Below are 10,119 nucleotides of genomic sequence, written 5' to 3'. Positions count from 1 at the left end.
GGGATTTTCAGGCCCACTCCTCGCACACTCGGCGCACGCGCAGGAAGCACGTTTCTCCCGTCCCCGGCGGAGAGACGCAATGGGTGGAACCAGCAGAGGCAAATGACGCAGGTCCTCCTGGGAGCCGGAGGCTGCAGCATCCGGGCACTAGGGGGCGGTTCTGCGGCTCCGCCCCTGTCCCTGAGGCGGCCCCAGTCCCTCCCCTGCGTTATGTAAGAGGGCGGCGCCGCCATTGGCCGGCGCGCGGAGCGCATGCGCAGTTGGTGGGGGATTGCCGACTCCTCCATCCTCTTCTCGGGCAGGCGGCGGCCGCGGCTGCTGAGGGGCCGCACGGAGCCTTCTCCCCTCTGCTCGCTAGCGCCTGGGCCGGCCGGGCTCGTCCGGGTAAGTGGGGACCCCGCAGGGCGCCGCCGTAGGCGGGAGCCGGACCCTTCCCCCGGGTATGAGGGGAGAGGGGGCCCGCAGTCGGCGGGCGGGCGGGCGGGCCACGAGCGCGCTGGCCCCAGCTCCATCCCCGGCCTCGGCCCGGGCATCTCCTTGGGCCGCGGCCTGAGGTGGGGTCTGGGGTGTTCCCCGGTGCGGCGGGAGGCCGGGCCGGGCCTTAGGGCGGGGGGGCCGTGGCCTGTTGGGGGGGCGCTTCTCCCGGCAGAGGAAATCTGCATTCACGGTGGCTGGGCAGTGGCGAAACCTGCCCGCGGGGGCGGACTCCGCGCTCCCGGTCCCTGCCTGCCTGGGCCCCGGAGTCAGGGAGCGCGGCCGAGCGCAGCGTTGTCCCTGTGCCCCCGGCTCATCCATTGCTGTCCCGTCCGGGGCTGGGGGCGCCGCGCTCACAAGCCGCTTGGAGCCCTGCAGCCGCTGGCTTCCCCCCGCCCTCCGGGGTCACCCACAAGGGGTTGAAGTGCTTGTACTCCGCGCTCGGAGCCGGACTGAATTCTCGGTCTCAAACCAGGCGGCTGCTGTTGCTGCCTGAGGTTGGTTCTGCTTCATCACAGAGAGTTTGAGCCTAGGGCCCTGGGCGATCTTGCTGGAAACTAAAGTGAACACTTTTAACCTATTTGTAGCCTCTGAAAGTATCAGAGGAAGCAACTGCTGCTCTCCAGTCTCAGGATATGAACATTCTGCTTCTAGTTTGACTTTCTGGTTTTGGTTACTTGCAATCCTTGTTGTTTTACAAGAAAACAATTTAGTATGAGGTGTATTGCAATACCGTGGGCGTCAATCGAGTTGTGCTATTTAGCATTTGCGTCTTCTAACTTCACTATGACTGCTTTAATGGTAAACATTTTTAACAAGATTTTTAAAGTTCCTTTTATGTCCTGTCATGCAAGTCTGTATTAAATCAAGATTTTTGGGCCAGTTTGTTAAGTTCTTGAAGAGTGGTTGTGTTTTTTTTGTTGTTTAAGAAAATGGGAAAGTCATAATATATTACTTTCTCTGAAATGTGGAATTGGTTTAGTTGTGGCTGAATGTAATTGTTTTAAGCAAACTCTAAAAGTGACAGTACTGTAGTATTCCAGGAGAGTTAGAAATACTTTATTTGCCAGTACACTTAATGGTCAAATTCTGCATATTGGAATTATGTGTAATTTACAATATTTTAAACTAAAAGTCTGGCTGGGCCAAATCTGAAAGCCCAATATTTTCAAAGAAATGTGTTTGTTTTTTTTTTGTTTTTTTTTTTTTTTTAGTTAACTGGGGGGAAACAACCCAGCTCCATACTTATGGGCAACCTCAATATAATAAGCCAGCGTGCTTGTCTAGTGGCCTTTTTAGCAAACTAATATCAAGACACTAAATAAAACATATTGTAACACTCTTTAATTGAGGTGCAACTGTTCTCGGTTATTTCTCCTGACATTACTAGAACCCACTCTGTTTGTCAACATCTGGATATTTTTGTTTCAAAGAGAATTTTAGTCTCTCCATATGTATTAAAACAATCTTGACACTAATGTAGAGCAGCCTTTAATAGAAGACTTTATTCATCTAAATTAACTAGGAAATGTAAAGATTTTTACAGTTAACTGAAGGTTTAATCTCCCTTGCTTTTGAAACAGGAAGTGTGCATTCTTCTGTGTACTCTACATAGACAGTCTGAGGCACTTGCTGGGATTACTCCTGAGGGAATTCTGCACTAAAACATTTGAAAATTCTCACAATATTTTAAAATTCTTCAAATGTTATTTGTCAGTAAATGTGGAGGTTCCAGCACGGCAGTAGAGGGGGTAGGCCACTGACTGCACGGAGGTGGGAGATGACTCTTCACTTGGCAGTGAGTCTGCAGCCCAACTCTGACACAGTGCAAGGGCTGGGTCTGTCCCAGAAACACCCTCGGGCCCTGCCCCTCCGCACCAGGTATGGGCAGGCAGGCTCAGTCTGGTAGGTTCCAAGTGTGGAGGGACTTGATCTGGGGTGAGAAGGTTCTGCGTGGGGCAATCTGCATGTGAGCAGCTCACTGGATGTGGGGTGTGTGTGCAGGGGTGACTGGATTCACAGAGGCTCGTTGGGGGGGGTGGTTCCGGGTGCAGGAACAATGGGACTCAGCAGTGCGGTCCTGTTGAAGGTAGCAGGGGATCAGCAGGAGGGGTCTTGGGGCTGCGTAAGATGGAGGTCTGGGTGAAGGAGGGGGTGGTCTGGGTGTAGGGGGTGTGAGACTCATTGGGGTGGGGGTTTGAGTGCAGTGGGTGAGGCTCAGCAGGGGTTGGTCTAGGTGCAGGGGGGTAGGGGTCCAAGTGCAAGGAGATGGGGTTTGGTGGGGGTCTGCTTGCAGGGGGGCTCTGGATACAGGGGATAAGGCTCAGTGAGGTGGGGGTTTGGATGTGGGGATATCAGAGAAGGATTGGGGTGCAACAGGGTGAGGCTCGGTGGGGAGGACTGGGTGGGGCAGGGCTCTGTGGGTGGTCCAGGTGCAGAAGCAGGTGAGGTGTGTGTGTGTGTGTGTGTGTGTGTGTGTATGTATGTATATATATATATCAGGGGGGTTAACGTTAGGGAGGGAGAGGAATTATTTAAGTTTAGTACTAATGTAGGCACGAGGACGAATGGGTACAAATTGGATATAAGGAAGTTTAGACTTGAAATTAGACGAAGGTTTCTAACCATTAGGGGAGTGAAGTTCTGGAACAGCCTTCCGAGGGAAGTAGTGGGGGCAAAAGACTTTTCTGGCTTTAAGACTAAGCTTGATAAGTATATGGAGGGGATGTTATGATAGGATAGTTTAATTTGGGCAACTGATCTTGGATTATCACCAGATAAGTCTGCTCAGTGGTCTGCGGGGAGATGTTGGATGGGATGGGAAGTGAGTTACTGCAGAGAATTCCTTCTTGGGTGCTGGCTGGTGAGTCTTGCCCACATGCTCAGGGTTTAGCTGATCGCCATATTTGGGGTCGGGAAGGAATTTTCCTCCAGGGCGGATTGGCAGGGGCCCTGGAGGTTTTTCGCCTTGCCCTGCAGCGTGGGGCATGGGTCGCTTGCTGGTGGATTCTCTGCAGCTTGAGGTCTTCAAACCAATTTTGAGGATTTCAATAACTCAGTCCTGGGTTAGAGGTTGTTATAAAAGTGGATGGGTGGGGTTCTGTGGCCTGCCTTGTGCGGGGGGTCGGACTGGATGATCATATTGGTCCCTTCTGACCTATGAGTCTATGAGGTGGTCTGGATGCTGAGGAGGTGGGGCTCAGCGGGGGGAAACCTTAGGGGGTAGGACATGGGGGAGGGGGTTCCGGTGCCAGCGGTTGTAGGTGTGTGGGAGGATGCAGGGGGTGAGGCACAGGGGGAGTGTGGGTCTGGGTACAGGGGGCTCTGGATGCATTAGGGCTTTGGCAGATGGGCAAGCAGGGGAAGGGCAGTGTGTAGTCTCCTGCAGCCATAGGGAGGTTTCTGAGGGTGGGTCTGGCCTGGGCCAAACCACTCCTTGCAGGGAAAAGAGGAAATCCAGTCCTTGCCCAGTCAGGATTAGCAGCTGAGCCTGGCACAGGGAAAGAGCCACTGGCCAGGGCATCCCTAGCTCTCTTCTCCCCGCCTACCCCCCCCACCCACACACTGTGGTGATTTACTTCACTGCTGGCTCCTCTGGGCACCCAAAATGACACACCCACAGAATCACAGATTATTAGGGTTGGAAGGGACCTCAGGACCACCATTCTGGGGGATGGGTGCATGACTGCTTTTGTGGCTTCCCTGTCAAAATCTTTTTTTCTGTAAGGAAGCAAAGAAATCTGCAGGGGGCCACGAATTCTGTGCGCGTGCACTGGCACCGAATTCCCCCAGGAGTATAGCATGTATCAGTGTAATGACAGTTTCAGTTGAAACCATTAATAGTGAAATTGACAGGTCTTTCTAACATTCTGAAAACTCATTACTAATGTAGTGTTTGTTTATTTAATGCAATAAAATCACTATAGCTTTTCTTTAAATAGTTTTGGTTCAGAAATAGTTAAAACTAGTTCCTTAGATTCTTTTAAACAAAAATCTGTTTCATGGAAGTTGTTAAACGTAAGAAATCTATTGCATTTCTGCATCTTCTTTCTAAGAAAACTTGCATGGAATTTTCACTTCATGCTTTTTTCCTCACCTTCTGACTTCATAATCCTTTTTTACAGTTGGTAGCTATAGAATTACATGGACTGTAAAAACTTTAGGGCAGAGACTGTCTTTTTATATTCATGTAGTGATTAGCACTGTGGGACTGGGTTTCCAGGTACTTCTGCAATACAAATAAACATCAGATTTAAAAAAGAATACTTCAGATGAGGAATTAGCAAGTAAAGTAGAAATTTGGACGCAAGTTTTCCATGAAATACCTGCTCCACTATATAGACTGTCCATTTATCCTATTCCCATATCCCAGACATCTTTCCCTGATGGTGGATGACTTCAGTCCCTGAGGGCAGCTCGTATCTCCTCCTCTTGTCATTCTATACCAGGGGTAGGCAACCTATGGCACGTATGCTGAAGGCCGCACGCAAGCTGATTTTCAGTGGCACTCGAACTGCCTGGGTCCTGGCCACCGGTCCAGGGGACACTGCATTTTAATTTACTTTTAAATGAAGCTGCTTAAACATTTTAAAAGCCTTTTATTTACTTTACATACAACAATAGTTTAGTTATATATTATAGACTTAGAGACCTTCTAAAAACGTTAAAATGTATTATTAGCACATGAAACCTTAAATTAGAGTGAATAAATGAAGACTCGGCACACCACTTCTGAAAGGTTGTTGACCCCTGTTCTATACGTAGTAGTGGCTTTTGATGGAGGCAGCTAGCTTGGCTCCGTTGGATCTGATTTTATAGTCCTGTGCTCCAGCTTGCATTAGGGAGAGGCAGCACCATGTTACTTCGCTTTATTCAGACCCCTAGCAAGTGCTCCATAGAAACCAGTGATCCATGGACAACAGTTCAGTAATCACTGTCTTGACACCTATGGCCCAATTCAGGCTTCATCTGGAAATGTTTAGGGCTTTATTGCTTAGAAAATCAACTGATTAAACCAAAGTGAGATCTTTAAACCTGAATTTTTTTACCTGGGCGGGAATTAGAAAATAAGTGCATATAAAGGGAAACAAATTGGTTTTACTGTTTATCCACTGAAAATACCTCTCTAAAAGATGGGCTTTGAAGTCTCATTTAGGAGAAAGCTTTAGAATGGAACCTACTAACCACTTTTCGTATAAAAAAAGTACTTGGAGTACAGTGTACTTGCACAAGGAACCTGAACAGAGATGTCCATGTGTCTGCCTCATGTGAATTGAGTAGGCTATATGGAGAGAGCATATGACTCTTTGCTCATAAGGATACCTTCTGAGTCGGTAGCCAAAACAGTCTTTCTCACTTAGACTAAACATCCTTCTTTGTTTGTAGATATGGCTCGTGGACAGCAGAAGATTCAGTCGCAGCAGAAAAATGCCAAAAAGCAAGCTGGACAGAAAAAGAAACAAGGACATGATCAGAAGGCTGCAGCCAAGGCTGCCTTAATATATACCTGCACTGTTTGTAGGGTAAGGGGGAGCAGAAGACAAAGAATTACAGTGGGCAACTCTTCCAGTCTAGAGTAGGACTTTTATAGGAAGAAGTTGTGGAAACCACAAAGTAAATATTTCTGTGGTAATACACCTCTATGCAGATAACGCGGGTTCATGTATAATACTGTAAAGCTCTGACGTGCCGCTCTGAGCAACGTGTTAAGGGTGCCGGGGCCAAGGGGTTCAATAAGGGACATAGGGCCTCAGGGGTGGTCAGGGGCTCCCCCCCAGGGTCTGGGGGGCAGGAGCTGTGGGAGGGCACTTTTGGGGGCCCTGCAGTCCCAGAGTAGCCCAGGCGATTAGCAGGGGACTGGGAGCAGCCTGCTCTGTTTTCCTTACTCTGGCCCCAGCTGTGTTGCTTGGGGGAAGGGATTCCCCCCTGCACTCACCAGCAGCGGCGGAAACGGAGCAGCTCGGCCCCAGCCCGCTCCACTCCACCAGCTCCCAGCCACAGCGCTCCGCTTCCCGCCGCAGGTGAGTACGAGGGCGTCCTTTCCCAACCTCCTCGCACTCACCTGTGGTAGTAAGCGGAGCACCACAGCTGGGAGGTGGCAGAGTGGAGCAGGCTGGAGGCCACATCTCTCCGCTTCCCACTGCCGGTGAGTGTGGAGGACGTCCTTTCCCTAACTTCCCCGTACTCACTGGTGGCAGGAAGCGGAGCAGCTCAGCCCCAGCCAGCTCCACTCTGCCATCTCCCAGCCGTGGTGCTCCACTTCTCGCGGCAGGTGAGTGCAGGACCTTTCTCCAGCTGCCCCCCAGCGACATGGCTGGGGCCGGGCCAAGGAAAGCAGAGCATGCTGGGGCCACGTCGCTCCGCTTCCTGTTGCATGTGAGTGCGGGGGGGTGGAGCATCCTTTCCCCAACGGCGGGAAGCGGAGCGCCGCTGCTGGTGGAGTGGAGTGGACGGGCCAGGCTGCTCTGCTTCCTGCCGCTGCTGGTGAATGCCTGTTGGGCGGGGTAGGGGAAGAGGGTGGATAGGAGTTGGAGCAGACAGCGAGGTTGGGGGCGGTCCTAGGGATGATTAGGGATGGGGGTCTCTGGAGGGAGTGGTCAGGGAACAAGGAATGGGTGGGGCAAAGCAAGTTTGATATAATGTGGTCTCACCTAGAATGCAGTGAGATTTTTTTTTTTGTCTCCTGAGGACCGTGTTATATCGGGGTAGAGGTGTAGTGGGTTAACTGGCTAGTTGCTCCAGGCATATCTGTGGTTTATGTGCATATAATATGAAACCCTATTACTTTGGGCTGTATAACCTTAGCTACATAGATAGCTTCCTGTGATTACATGTAAAAGATCAGCACCTTGTAGACCAGTGGTTCCAGACTGCTTAATTGCAAGTTCTCATGTTTGCAGTTGGTAATCAGTACAAGGCTTCTCTAGAGGTCTGAGACCACTTTTCTGCTGTGTATTTTACTTCATCTTTAAATGAAAAGATGCTCCTGACTCGCCATCATTGATGGCTGATACTGTTGAGCATAATGCTAAGAGCTGTAGTCAGGGTTTAATAAATAGTTATGTGTGTCTGCCAGAGTAATTGTCTTGACAAGAGAACAGAAATTTAACACCTAATCAGATTCTGACTTTCCTCCTGACTGACTCTCCTGAATCCTGCCTTTCCTCTTATAGAGTGCATTCATTTAAAGGGCCAGTCTTAGAACAGACCTGTCACTTGTAATAAACTGCAATGGAAAGCTTCACAATGGAGGACTGCTCACTCAGATGCATGCACCTCCATTCTTTTCTGCAAAATATGCCAGCTTTCCTATTAATGCAATCAGAAGCTGCAGTCTACACATTTCTAGAAAGAATGGGTTAAGAGACTACAAACAGCTCTTTGGGTCTCAGTGTACCAGTGAAGCCATAAAAAATGAATTGGCTTCATAGTTCCATACAAGATAGATATTTATCCTTTTGGCTGAGTTTTGAAGGGAGTAGGCTTCTCACATAATTTATTTGTAAAATCCTAGATTGAATAAACTTGATGTCTGCAAGGAGGTTTCTAATAAAAATGAGCACACATCTTTCAGTGCATTCTTGACAGGTGGCATAAAACAAGTATGTGATAATGATATGCTGAAAACAAGAGTTAAAAATCAGGATTGTAGTTAATATAGAGCCAGAGATTCTCTAAAACTAGTATAGTAATGCACAATAGCATCTTGATAGCCTGTCTGCTGGAAGTACTATGGCACTAAGATTGGTAATTATATACATGTGTTGCATTCATAAATGAGACAAGTCAAGCCCTGTGTTGACCTTGGTGAAGAAAATTAAGGTTTGAAATGGGGTGAACAGTGCAGTGTAAAGATTTTACCTAACACTCTTCTGCCATGCATAAAGATGACTTTTTTTTTTAATCAGACACAAATGCCGGACCCCAAGACCTTCAAACAGCACTTTGAGAGCAAGCATCCTAAGACTCCACTTCCTCCAGAATTGGCTGATGTTCAGGCATAAAGTTGTTTACAGGTCATTTACATATGCTTTTTTAAAACTAAATCTGAGTTGTACTGTTTATCATCGTAGTGAATTAGCCTCGCTCACTGGCTATCTGAGAACTACTTCATTTTCTCCAAAGTTCAAGTTAGCTTGAAACTAAAAACACATCCTCGGATCACTAGTAATGATGAATTTGCTTCTCATGCTTACTGCAGCAGCAGGAGGCCTGGTCCTTGATTGGACCTCTGATACTAACTTAAAGGAAAAATTATAATGCTCGGTGAGAGGCTTGCCCATGGGGTTGATACAAACTAATGAATGTGAAGTATTCAGGTGTTTAGATTAGAAGCATAAATTATTTATGAATACTTTTAATGAAGTATCCTTTGAAAAGTCTTGTATGGCAAGAAGGAAATAAAGTTAGAGCTGTTGAGCACATGACCGAATGTTTAGGCTTTGTTACACAACATAAAAAAATATACTGTTTGGCTTGGGTAGAGAAAGTATTTACGTAGATACTAATCTTTTGAGAATATTTGCAGGGTAGATAAACAATTACCCCCAAAAAACCTATAATCAAACAGCCTTTGGTTCATAATTAGTTCAGTATCAGTTCTCATTGATTGGATGCTAAACGGTAGTTAGAGCAGTGTTGTGCAACAGTTCAGTTTAACTAAATTCTTGTTTTTTTTATAGGTGAATTCATGGCACCTATTGACTCATCTACAGTCAGACCTTACGTAACAAATCTGCAGCTGCTTTTCTAACAAACTGTTGATCAGCAAAAATGAAGGGGTTACAGAAACATTCATATTTTTATGCTGTTCTCTCTTGAGCTTCATGCAAAGACGATTCTGTGTAAATGTACAGTTGTGCCCTATTTGGAAATCCTGAAAACCAGTCCATACTTGTTATAAACATTTTTTACAATTGTAATTATACTGATGTTCATATTGTGTAAAATAACTCATTTAATAAAGTAGTATTTTGATTTTTACAATATCACAGGTTAAATGCTTGTAGAAGTTCTATTTCAACTTTCCACATTATCTGCCTTATAAAATCCTAATGAGGACAAAGTGGAATTCTCTCCATCCTGCCAGAAACATGAGCAGTTTCATTCCACTGAAAGTAATGTGCATTACAATAAGCTGAGCTGAAGCTAACCTAAGAGGGGAAACTGCTTATGTTTACCTTCCAATGTTCTGCCTGCTTGAGCTCGGTTACTAAAATTTAATTTCTTGACTCTCGAGATATTGCCAACTTAGAAGCTGCATAAGAATCATGGGACTTCCTCTTTTTTTTTTGTTCTGTTTATTAGGGAAGGTGGGTACTACAAGCCATTTAGAACAGGTCTCCTTTGCTGTAAGAGAACTTGTTCCTTCTATTCATGCACTGGCGAGACTCTTGTTAGACAAGTGAACCTTAATGTTTAGTAGATGGCTGGCAAAGCTGCGACACAATAGAATTTAATATTTCTGGACATGCTTATCTGAATAATGTTCACAAATGCTATATCAACTTAAAGTAACTCTGCTCTTCATTGTAAAATTCAGTTGGAAAGATTGTAAATGCACATAAGCAGTGAACCACGCGTTTCACCCCCTGCCCTCCAAAATCTCTGGCTATCTTAGTCGCAACTTTTTTCAAGAAGTGTGCA

The 10,119-nt window shown here is 46.9% G+C and overlaps 1 protein-coding gene across 1 annotated transcript; it reads left to right on the top strand.

The window, feature by feature from the left end:
- The first annotated feature begins 255 nt into the window (after window positions 1–255).
- Window positions 256–9,461, top strand: ZNF706 (zinc finger protein 706). Its single transcript, XM_050941493.1, has 4 exons — window positions 256–384; window positions 5,860–5,996; window positions 8,382–8,489; window positions 9,156–9,461. The coding sequence occupies exons 2-3, from the start codon at window positions 5,862–5,864 to the stop codon at window positions 8,475–8,477; spliced, it is 231 nt and encodes a 76-aa protein (XP_050797450.1). The 5' UTR covers window positions 256–384; window positions 5,860–5,861; the 3' UTR covers window positions 8,478–8,489; window positions 9,156–9,461.
- The last annotated feature ends 658 nt before the right edge of the window (window positions 9,462–10,119 follow it).

The sequence above is a fragment of the Gopherus flavomarginatus genome, chromosome 2 (assembly GCF_025201925.1).
Source record: "Gopherus flavomarginatus isolate rGopFla2 chromosome 2, rGopFla2.mat.asm, whole genome shotgun sequence".
NCBI classification, from domain to species: domain Eukaryota; kingdom Metazoa; phylum Chordata; order Testudines; family Testudinidae; genus Gopherus; species Gopherus flavomarginatus.
This window is presented reverse-complemented; position numbering and strand designations above follow the sequence as displayed.

Bases quoted from the DNA above. Each gene is read 5' to 3' on its own strand.
- ZNF706 (XM_050941493.1), top strand. From the start codon at position 5,862: ATGGCTCGTGGACAGCAGAAGATTCAGTCGCAGCAGAAAAATGCCAAA. The intron at 5,997-8,381 runs GTAAGGGGGAGC...TTTTTTAATCAG, and splicing joins ATACCTGCACTGTTTGTAGG to ACACAAATGCCGGACCCCAA.